Genomic DNA, 20,017 nt, shown 5'->3' on the forward strand with positions numbered 1-20,017 from the left:
TTCTGTCAGAGGCAGCTTAAGGTTCTTTTCCCAGAGTCATGAGTCTAAGATGGTTAACGTTCAGAGTGGACATGGTGCAGACAAAAATAGTCTTTACATACTAAGTTTCCTGTTTTCCTTGGAAACCACTTGCTGAAAACCACTACCCCCCTCCCCATCAGTTTCTTCCCTTTCTGTACCCATCCTGCTCTCCCCGCAACCCCCACAAAGAGTTCATGTTTAATGACCCGAAACCTTACCACCAAGCATTTCTAGTCAATTGGCTTTTGTAGAGAGTGAATGAATAGGACGTTACTCTCACCTTCTCTATCCTGAAAAGAATCTTCCCCAGCCCATTGGAATGTGCTACTGAAAACAGGAATTGAGCCCCTCTGTTCCTCTGTCTCAGTCTCATTCCTTCCCTCATTTTTTCCAAGGTCAGACACAAATTGATGGCCTAGCTCCCCTGCCAAAACACACACACACACACAGAAAGCATTGCCATCAAGTTGATTTGAACTCAGGGCAACCCATGTGTTACAGAGTAAAACTGCTGCATAGGGTTTTAAAAAAATATATTACATTTCAGGTGGAAGTTTACATAGCAAATTAGGTTCCCATTTAACAGTTTTTATACAAATTGTTCCATGACATTGGTTACAGTTTTCACAATCTGTCAGCATTCTCGTTATTTCCATTCTGTTCTGTTTCCATTGATCTAGCTTCTAGTCCCCTCCTTGCCTTCTCATCTTTGGTTTTGGGTAAATGTTGACCATTCTATCTCATAGAGTAGATTGTCCATAGGGTTGTCTTGGTATTACTCTTTACGGGAACAGGTTGCCAGGCCTTTACGGGAACAGGTTGCCAGGCCTTTCTTCTGTGGCACCGAGTAGGTTTGAACGGCCAACCTTTAGGTTAGCGGTCCAGCACAAACCATTTGCACTACTCAGGGACCTTTCATCCCTCATAAGGGCTTTATATTCTTTCTATCCTCTGTGGGTCCAGTCTCTCTTCCATATAGGAACGTGTTTTGAGATATTTGGCTGGGGTGCTTTGTTTCTTATACCTTTCTACCTCATCATTTTGCATGATCTTCATGCTGGTGCCCTTTAATGAAAACCTTGAGTCCCCCTAATCGTTTGGGTATGGGAGGAAGTTGGGGGCAGCAGATTGGGCCAAGCTGTTCTAATGTTTCCACGGAATGGAGGAGAAATAGTTGGGCTGCCCTCCCCGTGGGTTGCCTGAGCACTGAAGATAACGAACTTTGTTTTTGCATGATGCTGGAGCAGTACATTAATTTTTTCCCACCACCAATATGTGTGTTTTCTCCTTCTCCCCCACAGGACCCACACCCGAGTCCACTCATCACCCTGGAGACCCAGGTCAGTACCTTCCTGTGGCCTTTGTCACTTGTCTTTGCATTTGTGTTCCTGGACCTCTTCTCCAGGGAGTGTTTGTGTATCCTCTTGGCCCCATGGCTCTGCAAGGCTAGGCAGCCACGTCAGGCTGTCCTCCTGTCATTTTTGGATGTGTATGTCCATGCATATGTGTATAGTACCCCCACCAGCTGGGGGTGTATGTGTGTGTGATCATTTGTGCGTGTGCACATCCAGGCATACCTTCTCCTCCTGGCAGGAGCCATGGCCATTTCTTTTGAGTTCTCCTCTGCCCTTTGCTCCTGCTCAGCAATGATGAGGAAGCGAATGCAAAGGGAGAGACGAAACAGAGGGGAGCCACCGAGGGGGAAGGTGTTGTCCTTCCGTGTCTTTGGTTTTGGGGCCCAGCTGCCAAAGGAGGAAGTTGGTCTGTCCGTCTCTGCCTGCACCTGGGCCATATTGGGGAATCTGGGTTGCAGTGGTGTCTCTGTGTGGGGCAGGTGACCAGTGGGCCTGGCAGGGGAGGGCATGGCCCTTAGTGTCCACTTTCTGCTCTCTTGAGAGGGCAGCAGAGCAGCGATGAGTGTGCATTCTGACAGACTCAGTTGGGATTGCAGCTCTGTGTCTTCTAACCCCGTGATGTAGGTGGGGTCACTTCACCTCCCTAAGCTTCTGTTTTCTCAACTGGAATGTTCCCCCAATCATAGTGCCCACCTTGCAGGGGTTTTGTGAGAATGACAAGAAACGGTGTATATGAAGTCTTGGCACACAATGACTGCTTATGAGTCCTAGTTTTTTGAACCACTGAAACTATTGTTACTTTTCCTACTGAATTCGCGGGGGTGGATCTTGAGATTAATCAGTTCCTTAGCTCTGTAGGTGGGTTAGAGAGGAGAAAGAGAGGATGGATCCTATTCAAAGCCCACAAAAAAAACCAAACCAAACCCAGTGCCGTGGAGTCGGTTCCGACTCCTAGCGACCCTATAGGAGAACTGCCCCATAGTTTCCAAGGAGCACCTGGCAGATTCAAACTGCTGACCCTTTGGTTAGCAGCCGTAGCACTTAACCGCTATGCCACCAGGGTTTCCTTCAAAGCCCATAGCTAACATTTTTTAAGAGTTAGTGACAGTCAAACCTACTTGACCATAGAAAGACTGAGTAACAGTCAGCTCCTCAGTGATTCCTGGATCTAACTGGCAAGGATCAGCTGTCCTGTCCCACCTTCTCCTGGCATCCTTGCTCTCTCTCTGGCATCTCTGCCTGGGTCTTTCCAAGGGGGATGATAAGAGGGCTGAGCCCACCATGTTTCTCCTTCCTTGGTCAGGAAGGCCAGAGTGGTAGGGGAAGTGGGCCCTTGGGGTTTCTCTGTGCCCTTCTATCCTCTCACTTCCCTGGGTGCTCATTAAGTTATATCTGCCTCAGGGAAGACCAGGCAACAGGGCTGGCAGGCGAGAGGCGTGGGTGTGACTTTGAAAGAGATGTTGTTGTCTATGTTATTTGTTGCCCTTGAGTCGGCTCTGACTCATGGCACCATTATGTATAACAGAACAGAACGTTTCCCAGCTCTGTGCCCTCTTATTCTGAGTGCCTTCCAAGCTGGGACAATGTTCTGTAGTGATCCATAGGATTTCTACTGCCTGGTTTTCAGAAGTAGATCACCAGGCCTTTCCTTCTAGTCTCTCTAAGTTTAGATAAGAATCCAATTTTTTCTTTCTGTTTGGCCATCTTCCAATGGGTTTTTTCCCCCAAACTTCCACTATTCACATATTACCCTAACCATGTTTGCCACATGTGAATCGCACTTGTACTGTTGAGTCACCTAAATATACATTTTTAACTTTTATTAACTCACTTTTCTTTTGGAAGTAGACTTATTCTAACCTAATGGTTCTCAGTTAAAGGTGATTTTAACCTCCCCACCCCCACCCCGCCCCACTGAGGGGCTTTTGGCTGTTAACCAAAAGGTCAATAGTTTGAATCCACTAGCTGCTCCTTGGAAACCCTATGGGGCAATTCTACTCTGTCCTGTAGGGTCGCTATGAGTCAGAATCAACTCTATGGCAGTGGGTTTAACGGGAGACATCTTTGGTTGTCACAACTGGGTGGAGTGTTCCTGGCATCTCATAGGTATCAGGAAGCCAGAGTTGCTGCTAAACATCCGACAATGCACAAGACAGTCCCCCACCACAAAGAACAATTGGCCTCAAATGTCAGTAGTGCCAAGGTTGAGAAACCCACCCTGCCTCAGTCAGTAGTGTGGTGAAATCTCAAGTCTGATGTTCAAGTGATATTTTTCCAAAATATTAAAGTAAACATAAAACTGCTGAATTAAATCAAAATGTCCCTTTGGATGCCCTCTAAAACCATGCAGATATACTCTTGGAGGTGCACAAGCCACTTTGGGAAACATGTCATCTTCACTCAATCCAACCAGTATGAGAGAACTTCCAGAGTGTGGTTTTAACAGGATTCCTCTTCTCTTTTACCATTTCTTCCCCAGAAGGAAAACTTAGTAGAGTCAGGAAAACCCTTGGGCAAATAGCCTGTGTCCAGAACTTTGGAAGCAAAGCCTTTATGTTCTGGGGGTGGAGCATCTGCGTTCTAGATGGTTCTATTCTTGGCCCTCCCATATCCTTCACTGCGGACATCACCCAGTCAGTCCTTCAAGGCCTCCATGGGAAAGAGAAGTCATGTGCTCTGTGGCTTTGGCCAGCATATTGTGTGGGGGTGACAGCTCACCCTGGGCAGTGACCGTTCTCAGGATCATGCCCGTTGGCCCCAAGAAGCTGAGTCCCCAGGCACAGCCAGCCACGGCATGGGACCAACTTTGTGCGTCTGTGGACACCATTGGGGAAGTGACTCAATTTGTCTCCAAACAACACTTATCAGTCTCATATGGTTCTAGGTCCTTGGGGAGCCATGGGATCTTTTTGTCTTTCTCTGTGTTCTGATCTCCCGTGTTAAAGAGTCATTGAAACCAAACCAAAGTGCAAATGTTTTTCTGTAACTGTTGGCAAAAGCCTGCAGCCAGATCTTACTCCGTGCTGGGCTTCAACCCCACACGGGACTCAGGACAGGATCCTGTACAGCTGCCTGCAGGCAGGTCAGACAGGAGGGGCAAGGAAGCAGTTTTGGCAGAAAATGGTGCCCCAAATGGTACCCAGATGCCACGAGCAAGAAAACAGATGTTGCAGAGCTTGGAAGAGCCAGCCATGCAGAGGTAACGTGGCAGATGTGCTTGGAGCTCTAGGTCAGTTCCCACTTCTTCCTCCTGGTGCTGTGTATTCCTAGAGAAGGGATTGCCCATTCTGTCTTAGGGCACAGGTACCACAGGTGGGCCCGCCTCTTAGCTTTCACTGCTAGGCTTGCCCAGGCGCAGCCTGCATTGGAACATTAGGCTACCCAGAAGCCCTTTCCTCCATGCGTCCCCCTTTCCCCAGTATTAATTGCATCAGTCCTCACCCATTGCTTGGCTAATCTGTCCCAGGGCAGTTGTTGTGAGTTGGGGGAGATGGATTGATGGGCTGCAAGGGCTCCTCTAATGCTCTCTGCCGTTAGCACAGCAGAGCTTTGCATCTGGCAGCATCAGCAGGACTCTTCTGCTTAACAGCCGGATTAATACAACAAGGAAGCCCAGTATGGTTGAAATCCCTGGTGTCAGCTTTCCCCTCAGCAGGCTGCCCCTGGGGTTGTATCAAGGAAGCCCTGACTGTCGGTAGTGAATGCTTCCCTGGTCTCCAGATGGTGGTTACCCAGGAGCCAGGTGACCTAGAAATGAAAAAAACGGGAAAAAATTTGAATGTCGTTAGCATCTTGGTGGAATTATCATTATCCCCACCCTCACTAACATTTACCATTTGCCAGGAACTGGCATCTCCCATTGAATTCTTAAATACCACTGTCCCATAGGTGTTCTTATTATACTCAATTTCCAAAGATATCTAATGGTCAGAGAAGTTAAGGAAGTTGCCCAAGGTCACACAAGAAGTGCATTGCACAGGTGGGTGTGAGACTCAAGGCTGTATGACATCAGACTCAATCCCTCAATCTCAATTGTATTTTTCCAGAAAATAAAGTTGCCTCAACTGGTAAAAAAAAAAAAAAAAAAAAAAGCTTTCCTAATGCTCAGGCAAAGCTAGAGGAATGGGCTTGAATTATGCAACCCAAGATCGATAGACAGACAGATAGGTAGATAGATAGAAAATGCTTTACACAAGTATTTGCAGATGTACTTAGATAAATACACAGAGTGATGGATGGATGGGTGAGTGAGTAGATGGATGGTTGGATGGATGGATGGACGGATGGACGGATGAACGGACGGGATGGACGGGATGGATGGGATGGACGGGATGGATGGATAGATAGAATGCTTTGCACAGTGAATAATTCCTTGACAGATTGGCACAAGGCTTGTGGGTAAGATGGTGTAGGCAAAGGACCCAATAGAAAATTTATTTTGGAACAACAAAAACAAAATGTCTTCCTGTACATCAGTAGTATTTTGATAAATTCAAATGCTCATTATTTGATTCTCTCTTTCTCATTGATCCACCAAGATGGTTTATCATTTCTGAATCCACTCCAATTGGCAAAGCCTCTTGTCATTTAATTTTAGCTTCTCTACATGCCTGCCCCCAAACAGCTTCTCTGTCAATTAGTTAATGGCCTCTCCTCAAACACTGAGGTGCCAGGGGAGTTGAAGTAAAGGCGCTCTTTTGTAAAGATTTGTCAGTCTGGGTATTTGTGAAGTTGGCTCTGCTAAGAGGGGAGCAGGCCTTGATTTACATTGAGATCTCTCAGGACCTGAAGATCAAAAATATCAGGAGGGAAATGCCTGACTGTTCAGTTTTCAAAAACCAACCAGGTATTTGAATTTCTTTGATCAACTAACTGGGAGTATCAGGGTAGGGAATTACATTCACATTATTTAAAGATGATGCTGGGGCCCTGAAGATTGTGGAGAAGGCTCATGAATAAAATGAGGAGTGGATATGAAGGGAAATGAATACTTTAAAAGTCGTACCTATGCAAATTCACTCATCCATTTGCTTATTCAATAAATAGTTAATGGGCCACAGGGAATGCCAAAATTTGTGCTAAGGAAACAGTGATGAACAAGACAGAAGGTTCCTGGCCTGTGGAGCATCCATTCTGGTGGAAGGGGTCAGACAGTAAACAGACTGATAATTTCAAGTAGTAATATGCGAATGGGGAAAAAAGACAAGCGCGTTTATAAGCAAGAGCGGCTGGTTGGGAGGGGAGAGAGGTTGTTCAGGGAAGTCTCTTACAGGAGATGGGGTATGAGCTGAGGAGGTGAGATTTGAACTCAGAAGGTGAGTTTTGAGCTCAGGAAGTGAAATTTGAGCTAAGAGCTTCCAAATGAGAAATCGTTAACCGTGCAAAGGGGCCACAGTAGTAGTGTTCTGAAATTTTTGCATATTATGTCTGGGTTCCTATCAGAAAGATGCCAGTTTTCCTTAGAATCAATTAAAGCATTAGCTCCTTCAAGCTAGAGGCTGCCTTTGTGTCATTATAATGTCAAGATGAATAAGGAATTACCTTATCAGGCAGGATGAAGGTAAAAGGTTGAGTAGGCGCAGGGAAGAAAAGAGGCTTAAGTTCAGGGCCATCCAGACAAACTAACGTCTAGCGTGAGCACGTGGACCTGGCCAAGGGAATGTCAGTCCCTAGCAGTGCTGGCCTGATTTGGCAGCTAATGCCAGAAGTCTGGTTAAGAGTTGTCATTAGCCAATTAACTGGCTCCAGTGTAAACCAGTAGTTCTCACCAGGGGTGATTTTGACCCCCAGGAGATGCTTGGCAATGTCTGGAGACATTTTTGTCACAACTGGGGTGAGGGGTATGCTACTGGCATCTAGTGGGTAGAGGCCAGGGATGCTTCTAAACACCCTTTAATGCACAGGGCAACACCCTTTGCCCCCAACAAAGAATTATTTGACTAATTCTTCAGATAATGTTGAGGTCGAGAAACCCTGGTTTAAGCCCGCTGTCTGCATGGACAGCTTACTCTATGAGACAGTCCCAACCATGCAGCTGTGTGGTGTAGAAATGTGCAGTGAGTCTCCTTCTTCGTGTCCTCTTATGTCCAAATGTCACAGAGAGACCGGTGTCAGATTTGAGCCAGCCTTAGGCCGGAGCCACGACACATTGACCACCCTGCGCTCTGGGTCGGGATTGAAAGTGACTGACTCACAGCACGGAGAGTAGTGACCCACAGCATATATGGGCATGTGCACCGCGTATGTAAAACGCGGGTCTTATGGGAACTTTATGGGGAAAAACCTCATCAGAGATGGTTTCCGGAGAGGCATATGGCCCAAGAGTACAGCAAATGTGCAGTGTTTCCAAGGCAAAAACAAAGCCCCAGCTACTTGGCTGGGTTCTGGACGGGGACTGGCCTAAGGCTCTGGCTTCTGCACTGATGGAGCGAATAACTCGATTTTTAGGCCTGGGTGCAACCTGCTTCCTCTTTCAGAGACAGGCCCTAGCCTCCTTTGTGCAAGCTTCTTTCTCCTGGAGCGCCTCCCCTGCTCTCGGATTAAAGCAATTGCTGTCTCCTCGCTTCTCTTCCAGCTCTGGGCTTCGATTAACCTTTTCCTCCATAGGGAGTGGTTTGGGGAGTAATCAGGGAGCTTCTGAATGGCTCTTACCTGAGTCTCCAGCCCATTAATTCTTATGGTGCCCAGCATCTGCTGAGAGGACGCTGGGACCAAATTGCTTCCAGCCCATCTGCTTTCCTTCCTGCCACCTCTTTGGGTGAGGGGAGCCTCGGTGGAGCAGCCAAGGCTGGCTTTGCAATAGCCAAATCTCTTTGCCATGATTCCATCCTCTGGCTGGAATTTGGCTGGGTCTTTCATTACCCCTTGCTGGCAGGCAAAGACCAGGGCTGGGAGGCTGGGCTTGGGCAGTGGAAACTTTCACAGGGCCGGTTTGCGGTCCCATGGCCACGGGCTCCTTTCTGATCCGTATGACTCAGGGTGAGCAATGTGACGCGATGTTCCAAAAATAGCCAGCGAGTTCCCCAAAGCACAGCCACATGCATCATTTTGAAAAAGAGACGGCGTTGAGATCACTATTCCTCTATTCTTAATGGGTGCCGACTTCATCTGAGAAGCTGAGGGTTCGAATTTAGCCCTTGGCTCAGAACACCGCGGTTGTAAGTAATCACAAGCATGCATTGGACACGTATGGCGAGCCTGGGACTGTACGTTTGATGTGTGTTAGTAGATTTAGTGTCTTTAGCTGACACTCATTGAGCACTTTTTGCCAGGCACTCCTCTAAGCTCTTTACAGGGACTCACTCATTCAAATTCCACAAGGATGCCATAGTGCCATCCCATTTTACAGATGACAAGCTGAAGTGTGAAGAAGTTACTTGCTCAACAGTTAACCATTGGAACAGCCAGGGTTTGAATGCTGGCAGTCTACCTTTCATTTATCAGGGTATATAACCCCATGAAGCAGGTATTAATTTTAGGCCCATTTTACAGATGAGCCAGCTGTGGCCCAGTGGGATCAAGTTTTTTTTTTTTTAAAGTTACACAGTCAGTAAGTGGTAGAGCCTAGATGAGAGCCAGGTTACATGTGAAACACTCTTCACAGCTATGTTGCTAAGATACATGTGTATATTTTATATCTGGTTAAGATACCTTATAATTTATCTATATAGAGAGATGTGTATATCTCTCTTGTAACTAAATTCTATATCACGTATATCTTATATCATATCCCGTATGTTATATAGATCTTACATCATATATATATTATATGTCTTAAACCGTATATGTCATATTATTTTTATATGTAATACAGACTATACATAGATACGTATGTACATATGTGCACACATGTTGTAGTGAGCTGCTGTTGAGTTAGCCCCAGACTCATGGCAACCCCATGCACAACAGGATTCAACCATTGTGGTCCATAGAGTGTTCATTGGTTGGCTTATTTTTTTAAAGTAAATTGCCAGGCCTTTCTTCCTAGTCTGTCTTAATCTGGAAGCTGAGCTGAAACCCGTTCAGCATTACAGCAACACACAAGCCTGTACTGACAGATGGGTCATGGCTGTGCTTGAGGTGCACTGGATGGTGGGAATTCTACCACTGAACCACCACATATAAAACCAAAGCAAACCCACTGCTGTCAAGTCGCTCCTGACTCATAGTGACCCTGTAGGACAGAGTAGAGCTGCCCCATAGGGTTTCCAAGGCTGTGATCTTTATGGGAGCAGACTGCCATATCTCTCTCCTGGAGCGATTGGTAGGTTCAAACCACTGACCTTCCGGTTAGCAGCCAAGTGCTTAACCACTGTGCCACCAGGGCTCCTTATCCACAGGTATAGGAGTTAGGATTTACAGTGCTTTTTTTTTTTTTTTTTTTTGAGGGGCATAATTCAATCCGTAACAGATGGTGTATTCTGGGGCTTTGTGATCACTCACACCCGCCCGTCTGTCAAGGTTCCCAAAGGCAGTGAATTCCTGAGCGGCAAGGGCTTCTCCAGGGAACTGAGGTCCGGGGTGGCAAGGGGGCAGGCCTCCAGCTCCTCCCTGGCAGCCCCAGAGCAGACAGCGACCTTTTCTCCTCTTCTGCTCTCTGCCACACCTCTAGGAAATGTCACCATACTGGCAGTTGAATCTGGCCTGAGCGTTGATCAGCAGAGTTCACAGAAGTACCAGCGCCTCCTCTCAAGCCCCTGGGAGCCAGCAGGGAAGGCCAGCTCACCACTGTTTCCCCAGCCCAGGGCGTCCTGGTGGGGGACTCAGGATGCCCTCCCCGTGAAGGACAGCGAGGTGGGGCTGGACCGCTGGGCCAATCTCAGTGAACCCTCCCTGCTGGATTTAATTGCTTTTCTGAAAAGGAACATCTTCTTAATAATAGTAACCCCTTCTTGTTTTCTTCTGGAAACTGTGGTACTTATTTTTCCACTGAAAGAAAGAGAGCTAGATGGAAAACTGAAGTTAGCTCTGGTGTAGGGTGCCAGATGGGTGGGGTTGAGGACAGAAATGCGATTTTATTGTCCTGAGAAGAAAAATCCCAGCCAACTCGATGCTAGAAGAAAGAACTGCCATCTATAAAGGGGGGTTAAGGAGACTTTTGTGTGCTGGATGACCAGCCTCCATTATCACTGCCCCAATAGTAACTGGTCACCAGTTATGGGGGTCAGGAGGTCGCTTCATCATTATATGGCCCTAGACACAAAGTGGTACATGGGCCTCCTGGTGGCCATTTCTGACCTGCACGTGGATTCTATTTGGCCTAAACTTGTTGGTGTCAAGTTGATTCCAACTCATGGCAACCCCATGTGTCACAGAGCAGAACTGCTCCACAGGGGTTGGTGACGCAGTGGTCAAGAGCTGGGCTGCTAACCAAAGCTCAGCAGTTCGAATCCATCAGTCGCTCCTTGGAAACCATATGGGGCAGTTCTACTCTGTCCTGTAGGGTTGCTATGAGTCGGAATTGAGTTGACGGCAACAGATTTGGTTTTTTGGTTTAATTTTTATGGAGGAGCCCTGGCGGTTCAAAGGTTAACTGCTTGGCTGCTAACCTACAGGTTGGCAGCTTGAACCCACCCAGCGGCTCCATGGGAGAAAGGCCTGGCAGTTTACTTCTCTCCTGATTACAGCCTAGGGAACCCCGTGGGGCAGTTCTACTCTGTCATATGGGGTCCCTGTGAGTCGAAATCTACGTGAGGGCAGATAACAACAACAACAGTCTTTACAGAAACAGGTCACCGGGGTTTCTTCTGCAGCGTCACTGGTTGGGTTTGAACTGCGAACCTTTAGGTTAGTATTTGAGTACAAACCATTGGCACCATCCAAGGACCTTCCTGTTTGAGAGAAGTTTTGTTTTTTATTTATTTTATTTTTTAGCAGGAAGGATTCTTGAAAAATTAAAAGGTAACATCAAACAGGGTCTCTACTAGGCATTAGTCAGCTAGCGGCCATACCAGCAACCCTTTTTGAGTGGGGCCAAGGCTCACTTATTCATAAAAATCCCGCGCTGGCTTACATTCACTCGTTTTCCTTACCTTTCAGGCCCTGGGGAAACCCTGGTGGCGTACTGGTTAAGAGCTATGGCTGCTGACCAAAGGTCTGCAGTTTGAATCCACCAGGCATTCCTTGGAAACTCTAAGGGGCAGTTCTACTCTGAACTATAGGGTCGCTACAAGTCAGAATCTACACTGCGGCACTGGGTTTGGTTTTGGTTTTTGGTCAGGCCCTAGGGCATGTGTCTGTAGCACCCCCTGGAGAGACAAGAGTGAACCCTCCTCAGCTGTCATCTATGAAGTAGAAAATAGGCTGATACCTGGTGAGTCGGAATCTACTCCATGGCAATGGGTTTTTTCATTTGTTTGGCTGCCCACACAGCCTCTGGGAGGGGCTCAGAGGAGCCCCACCGAGGCAGATCTGGGACTCTGAAGCCAGACAGCTTGGCTAGCCACTTCCTGGCTGCGAGGATTTCTGCAATCCGTGGATCTCTCTGTGCCTCCATCTCTTTAAAGAAAGATGGGCATAATAGCTGTGGCTACCACAGAGGACTGTTGGGATGATGGAGTGGGCTAATATGCATTAAACAATAGAACAGTGCTTGGTACACTGTACACCTTTATTATTATTTTTATGGTCCTGGGTTCGAATCCTGGCTGATTCACTTCCTGAATATGTCGCCTTTGAGGAGGCATTCACCTCCCGAGCCTCAGTTCCCCACTAGTGAAAGCAGCCCTGCCAGCACCTTCTTCCTTAGGGCTGTTTTGAGGATGTGATGGAGATACCCGGCTGTCACTTGTTAGCATTGGTCCCCTCTCTCTCTCGGGTGAGGAGCAGGCTTGGGAGAACGTAGCCTCTCTTGGCTCCCTGCACTGTCTCTGCAGCCTTGAGCCACGAGAGGGTGAAGACTGTTGGTCCTCCCTTCCTGCAGCGTCTCGCTCTGTGCTCTATCTGGAACATTCTTCTTCCTCTGTTTGGGTGGCTGGCTCCCTTTTTGCAGAGAGGGCAGAAGCATTCTTTAAAAATAGCCAAGCCCAGAGGGTGCTTGCGTCTTGTCAGTGGGTTGTGCCATTCTGTCTGCATGCAGGGATGGGGGTGGTCTGTGTTGTCATCACATGAAGAAAGCCAAGGCCTGTCTGGACCCCAGAGTGGTCAGCAGAGCAGCAGAAACAGGATGGTTCATCTAAGCAGAAAATACTTCAGCAGCTGGTCCCTCCCACATCACCTCTCCATGTGCTGAAGCAGCTTCTTTCTGGCCTGAGGTGTACTTGGAGATGGCTGGGCAGCAGAACTGGCCGTGATTCAAAGTCCCCAAACAGCTTTCTTAGACAGCTGGGGGCCAAGACCCATCTCAGGAGCCCCAAGTTGGAGGGGGGCATGGTCTCATCATTCCTGTCCTTTAGCTTCCAGCTTCAGTTCTTCACTTAATGCCCTCCCCTCTCCAGGGCACCACATTCATTCCGTTGATTTAACTAACCCAGGGTGTCTCAACCTCAGCACAACTAGTGTCTGAGGCCTGATAATTCTGTGTTGTGAGGGGCTTGTCTTGTACATTACAGGGTGTTTAGCAGCATTCCTGGCCTCTACCTACCAGATGCCAATGCCAGTAGCATACCACTGTCAGTGGTCACACCCAAAGTGAAAGTGTCCCCAGGCATTGTCAAGTGGCCCCTGGGGGCAAAAGCACCAGAATGAAGAACCGTTGTCTTAACCAAATATAGTTTGCAGAGACTGCAAAAGTCAAGGCCAGCCGACTGTAATAAAATGATGTTGGTGAGGTTTAGGTGAAGCTCATTGATTGGACAAAAAAAAAAAAAAAAAACCCAAACCAAGCCCGTTGCTGTCAAGTGGTTCTAACTCATAGCGACCCTATAGGACAGAGTAGAACTGCCCCATACAGTTTCCAAGAAGCAGCTGGTAGATTTGAACTGCCAACCTTTTGGTCAGCAGCCTGTCTCTTAACCACTGCGCTACCAGGGCTCCCACCTCCCTCTAAATGTCTTTGAGTTTTAAGTGACCTCATATTGGGTGGGGTTGTAAGTAAATTAGCACGTGTTTCAGTGACAGGTGAGATGAGATGAGACACAAAGAAAGCTCTAATTTCAGAAGGCAGTAAACCCTCAGCCACAGCGAAGGGGCTCCTGTGTCACCCAGCTCACTCCTGGAGGGATCCAGACCCCAGGCTGGGGCGCTGAGTCACAGCTGAGTCACAGCTGCAGCTCTGAGCACCCTGTGGTGGGCGTGGCTGAGCACAAGGTGTGGTCTCCAAGCCCACGTCCTCTGGAAGACTTCAAGGATGGGTGTTCACATCTGTGGCTGCTGGGCTGTCTCTGGAGGGTGTGGCCTTGCTTGACACCCGGAACTAGTCTGTGGCTTTTGGGCTGGGCGTCATGCTGTAACATGTTCAAACCAGACTGGCATTTACTTCCTGGGCTTGGACTCACTGCACTGCAGTCAGACGCCCTGGACCCTGTGAAAGAGCCTCAGAGGCTTGTGTGCTGAGTGTCTGCTTAGTGCAGCAGCCAGCAGTGCACCCACCCCGGTCTCTGAGCTTGGCTGTGACTGAAAACAGTGTTTTTTTTTTTCGTTTGCGACTTGAAGTCCTTTTCTGGATTTGTTTTTAATTGCTGCTATTATCAATAGAAAAGGTCCTTAGCTGGTACAAACGGTTTGCTCTTGGCTACTAACCTAAATGTTGCAGTTCGAATCCACCCAGGAATACTGTGAAAGAAAGATCTGGCAGGCTGCTTCTGTACAGATTACAGCCAAGAAAACCCTATGGAGGAGTTCTACTCTGTAACACACAGGATCGCCAAGAGTTGGAGTCGCCTCAACAGCAATGGTTTTTAAAAAATTTTTATCAATTGTATGTCATATGATCGTGCTGTTATTACAGGAAGCCTGTGAGAGCCGGAACTCAGAGGGACTACCTTGTTTTTCTGGGTGTGGAAAGTTTTCTGCCTTTGACAGGGTGCAGTTACCACTTTTCTGTCTCTCTCTATCTATAGGGTCGCTATGAGTTGGAATCGACTGGACAGCAACGGGTTTTTATTTAGTGGAAGATATTTGAGTTTCCTTTGTCCGACAGGTTTCCGCCTTACACATGTTCTGGCTTTTGCAGGTATTGCTGTATATTGTTGATTGATTCATTTACTGGCTAGTTATTGAGTGCCTCCTATGGTCAGGGGCTATTTTAGGGACTGGAGATGAACATGAGCCCCTGCCCACCTAAGCCCACATTCTAAAGAAAGAGGCAGAGGGTAAATGAGAAAATGTGTTTTTACTTATTCCATCAGATGGTGACAGGTGCTAAGGAGAAGTCAGTTGGGGACGGGGTCAACCAGGTCAGTCAGGGAGGGCCACGTGGAAATGAGGCAGCATTTGCGCAGAGCAGGTGAGCCGCGTGGAGATCTGAGGACAGAGCGTCGCAGGCACAGAAGGCAGCCAGTGCAAAGGCCCTGCAGTGGGATGGGCTTGGCAAGTCTGTTGGACAGTCATAAAGTCAGTGTGACCTAGAGCGTAGTGAGCAAGGGAGAGAGGGGCATGGGACTAGATCATTAGGGCCTTGTCGACCCTACAAAGGACATTGCTTTCACTCCGCCATGGGAAGTCTTTGGAAGATTCCAAGCAAAGGAGTGACATGGCTGCTGTGCTGAAAATGCACTGTAGGTCAAGGGCAGGAACAGGGAGACGGGCAAGGGAGGACGCTATTGCAATATTCAGGGGGAAGCAGCAGTGGTTTGGACAGTGGGGCCAAGAGAAGTGGTTTGAATCTGGGTACTTGCTGAGGGCCAAGCCGAGTGGACTAACTGTGCACAGGCATCGTTTAGTAAGGGTAATAAGCAATTCAGACTCACGGAAAAAAAAAAATTCAAGCAATCCAAAAGATTATCAGATGAAAAGTAAAACCCTTCATACCCCCTTTTCTAGTCTTCAGAGGTATTAACGGTTTTCTTATTTCTCCTGCCAGGGTTTTCCTTTGCATATTAACATACATGTATGCATGTATGGAAACCCTGGTGGCATAGTGGTTAAGTTCTATGGCTGCTAACCAAAAGGTGGCAGTTTGAATCCATCAGGCACTCCTTGGAAATCCTATGGGGCAGTTCTACTCTGTCCTATAGGGTCTCTACGAGTTGGAATTGACAACAGTGGGTTTGGGTTTGGTTTGGGCGCATATTTAAGGAGTCCTTGGGTAGCACAGATGGTTAAGTGCTTGCCTGCTAACCGAAAGGTTGGCGGTTTAAACCCACCCATTTGCACTTTGGCAATACTTCCGAAAGATCACAGCCTTTGAAAACCCTATGGAGCATAGTTGCACTCTGACACACAGTTTTACTCTATTCCTGGCACCTAGCATGGTGTCTGGTATGTAGTAACTGTTTAATAAATATGAATTGAACGAGTTAAATTTTCCCTCATCTATTTAACTTATTTTCTATTGGTGGACATTTAGATTTTTTTCCCTCTATTTAAATCAACGCTGCTCTTAACCATCGCTATACATACATATAGCTTTTCACAGCTAAGCATGTATATCTGTGGGGTTAATGACTAGGTTTGGGATTGCTGGCTCAAAGGGCATGTCAGCAGAGGTGTAACTAGGATATGGCAGGTAAGGCAGGTATTGTACAGGCCCTGGGCTTGTGGAGCTACTGAGCAGTTTTAATTAACCCCATATTGCCAGCGGCTTTTTTTTTTTTTTTTTTAATCTGTAGAAAGTGGCACCTATGGCAAGCACTGAAATGGCGCCCCTGTGCAAACACCTGACACCCCTCTTTTAGATAACTTTACTGTAGTATCAGCTCAAAAATACAAGTCAAGCTCGTTAATCTTTTAATTAACACATTACCACTTAAGGAAGGACACTGGGCTGTACTGGGTTAATAGAAACTGCTCAGTGGCGCCACGCACCTGGGGCCTGTGCAGTACCCTCGATATACTGGAGATTATTTTACATTTTACATTTTGATAGGTATAGCTGAACTGTCCTATTTGGGGTTGCCCCAGATTATCACCCATCAAACTATATTTGATTTCCAGTTTCCCATCTCAGAAGCACTGGCAATTATCAATTGTTATCATTTTTTGGCATACTGGTGGGTGAAAATAGTATCTCACCGTTATGATTTGCATTTTAGGTATGAGCGGGTTGGAAATGTTTAACAAGTGGTCTCTGTTGAATCAGTCCTTGGGTTCATTTTCCAGGGTGCTGGGTAGCAGGGCTCTGTGTCTCTGCCCACTTGGAGGAAAGCCTTATTTAGCACAGACACTGTGCTCTGTATTTCATGTGTGTGAGGCAGGTTTGGTGATTATCCTCATTTTCAGGTAATGAAATTGAAGCATGGACCTGAAACCTGTGACCATCTAGTCGATTCAAACTCTTGGCAACCCCTGTGTGTTACAGAGTAGAACCACTCCATAGGGTTTTCCTGACTGTAATCTTAATGGAAGCAGATCACCAGGCCTGTCTTCGGCAGTATTGCTGGGTGGGTTCAAACTGGCAACCTTAAGGTTAGTAAGCAAACTGTTTGCCCCACCCAGGGTCCTGAGGCACAGGGAGGAGGGAGTTTAATGTCACCCAAGGTCATGTAGGTGGTAAGTGAAGGTATTTGAACCTGGGCAGTCCTCTCAACCACTGTGCACTTCAGACGGGTGGGTCTGAGTAATACTACAACTCTTTTTTAAGGCTCCACCACTCTGTGTTATTTTGGAAACCATAAGGAAAACATCCCTAGGCTTTGGGGTGTAAACAGTCTGGACACAAGCAAGTGGCTGTTTCTGGGACTGGGATCCCCGCCTGCGGTGTGAGAGCTGGAGACGGAGCTCTGGGCAGGGTGCCTGGGAGACACTGCCATCAGTGTCTCGGGTGAATTCAGACGCCTGGTTCAATACCCTTATTTTGGAGATCAAACAGCCTAGCCCCAGATGTGTTTGGTGACACACCCAGGACTGCACAGGAGAACAATGTCACCTCTTTTCACACTGAATAATTCACTTTTCCTTCTGACCAAGTCCCCAGTTGAGCTGCAGGGCTAGACCTGGGGGCATTGACCACAGAGGTGTCCATAGGTAGAACTGTAACTTGGATCGAGTGGGTGGATGGATGGACAAATGGACAGACAGATGGATGGAAGGAAGGAAAGAAAGGGCTGAAGGATAGATTCATAGGTAGATACAATATCTCAGTTCATTAACAGAAATTCCTACCAGACACTGGCCACTGCTTCAGGTGCTGGGATTGGAAGATGAACAGCCCGGTGCCTGGCCCTCAGTGAGCCGGCCATCTAGAACAGGGCCATTTAACCTTGACTGTGTCAGGGAGTAATCATATTTTTAAATGCAAAAAATAAATGCTTAGGATTACAAAGGAAACCAGTTATTTCAAAGTTCAGTTGTCAGAATGTATCTAAAAATAATGGATTTGTGAAATGATAATACATTTGTTTCTTTATTAATATGTTCAATAACTAGCTCTAGGTGGCAGGTCTGATAACACCATCCTTTTGAAGTAGTGACAAGGGTAAATAATGTTTTTGCGACATCTGCAACCAAAGCAATGTGCCGTGAAAATATCTGTAATTTGTGTCAGTGTCAAAACCTCAGGTATCGCCGATACCGCTACCATCTCTCGCCAACGCATCTGATGGAAGGCCATGCTAGATTTCAGTCGAAATCAGTGGAAATAATTAAGGAAGTAAATAAGTACAAGTTCACGGACTCCTGGAATTCTGTCCATGAACCCCCAGGTCCGTGAACCCCAGGACAAGGACCCCTAGGCTAGAGCTCAGAACAGACCATGCCAGGCTATTGGTGACAGGGCATATGTTCACTGGATGAGATGGTGAGCGGGGTTACCCACATTATTTAAGTGACTTGTCTCACTGTCTCTCTCTGTGCCTTTCTTTTTCTCTTGACCATGTATAGTTGAATTATTATAAGAGAAATGGACTTTTAATATTTCTCGCCTGTAGAATTTATCAATTCTACAGTAACATGTAGGAGCACAAGGGAAGAGCTCCTTCCTTGAACAACCCAGAACAGTCCAGGAAGCCTTCCTGGAGGAGCTGTTGCCCACACTGCATCTTAAAGGGCAAGTGAGAAGGGCTGGGAGAAGCAGTGATGAGGGGAACGGGCAGGGCCATTCCCAAAAGAGAGAGCAGAGATGAAATCATGGATGTTCAGAAAATCACAAGAAATATGGCATTAATGAAGCACCGTGAGAGGAACAGAGAGTAGCAGTGACTGATGAGGTAGGCACCGGCCCAGGTAATGTAGACTACACCAGGGAGCTTGAGTTTTATCCTATAGGCAATGGGGAGCCACTGAACATGCTTGAGCCAGAGAGCGGCATGGTCCAAGATCACTTTGAGAAAATGACTCTGGCTGCTGCATGGGGAATGGATTACAGAGTTGAGCCTGGAGGCAGGGGGACGAAAAAAGGGATATCTAATCCTGAAGAGTTATGGCGAAGGCCTGGACAGGGGTTGGGCAGTGACGCTGGGAAAAAAGAAAAGAGGATAGATTTGAGGGTTATTAGGTGTAGAAGGCAGTCCCTGGGTGGTGTAAATGGTTAACATACTTAGCTGCTATCCAAAAGTTTAGCACTTTGAGTCCACCCAGAGGCACCTTGGAAGAAAGGTCTGGCGATCTACGTCTGAATAAGTCCCTTGAAAACCCTATGGGGCACAGTTCTATCCTGACACTTGTGAGGTCTCCATGAATCAAAGTCAACTGGACCATAGCTAGTTACTGGCTTGGTAAGATGTGAAACTGGATGGGGCGGAATTTTGGCAGGAACACGGAGAGGTTGCAGGCAACAGTAATAAAGGGAATGTGCTGAGCTTGTGCCCACAGTGTCCTGGGAGGTTGTCAAGGAGGCAGGTGCATCAGGAGGGATCTTGCAGAGACCCAGCCTGAGGGGGGCTTCCCTGGACTTAGCAGTATGGACTCTTGTACCCTGGAGCTTGGGCCGACTTGCTGTGCTGTGAGTTCAGTTAAAGGCCCTCAGGAAAATCAACATTATGGGGACACTTGCAGGCCACTGTCTTCAGGAATGAGCCGCGGCAAAAGACAGTAAGACTTAAACCACTTTTTAAAAGAAAAACCTGTACTTTGCAGCAATTTATACGCCTTTCTGAGGCTGAATAATAAATTCCTTTACAGCTACAGCTGGTGTTATATATGATCTTATAAAATGCCATGATAGCATCTAACGAATATCGTATTGTGGAATATATGACTTTCTTTTCCAAGGGGTTTTAAAATCATCTCTGGCTTGTGCAGGCAGGAAAACCTCACCACACCTCTCAGAGGAAGCAGGGAGCATCTTCCCGGACTGCTTGTCACTGTAAAAGTCTCCGGGCTTTGGGGAGGCAGCCATGGGTGAGAGGGCGGCAGATCTGACACCCAGGGAAATCTCTGAATTTGGGAATATCAGCTCAGCTGGGGCAAAGTTCATATTGGCCCTCTCCGGTGACATTCTCCTGGCTAAGCTTGTCCTGACCAATTTAGAAGCTGACCTTTTATGAGGTATACATGTCTCTTTGATGGCCTGGGGTGGCCCTGGGAGGAATTCTCATCCTCATTCCCAAATGAGAGATGAGGTCCCAACCCCCTGATTGGTTATTGACTGCCCACCTCTTTTTTCT

At 47.3% G+C, this 20,017-nt stretch overlaps 1 protein-coding gene across 1 annotated transcript in view; it reads left to right on the plus strand.

Moving 5' to 3' along the window:
* XYLT1 (xylosyltransferase 1) overlaps positions 1-20,017 on the plus strand; it is a 371,046-nt gene that overhangs the window by 111,188 nt on the left and 239,841 nt on the right. Inside the window, exon 2 of the mRNA XM_064295636.1 lies at positions 1,323-1,361. Within this exon, the coding sequence (XP_064151706.1) occupies positions 1,323-1,361 (39 nt within the window). The remainder of the gene's footprint in view (positions 1-1,322; positions 1,362-20,017) is intronic.

The sequence above is a fragment of the Loxodonta africana genome, chromosome 12 (genome assembly GCF_030014295.1).
Source record: "Loxodonta africana isolate mLoxAfr1 chromosome 12, mLoxAfr1.hap2, whole genome shotgun sequence".
Classification (NCBI taxonomy): Eukaryota; Metazoa; Chordata; class Mammalia; order Proboscidea; family Elephantidae; genus Loxodonta; species Loxodonta africana.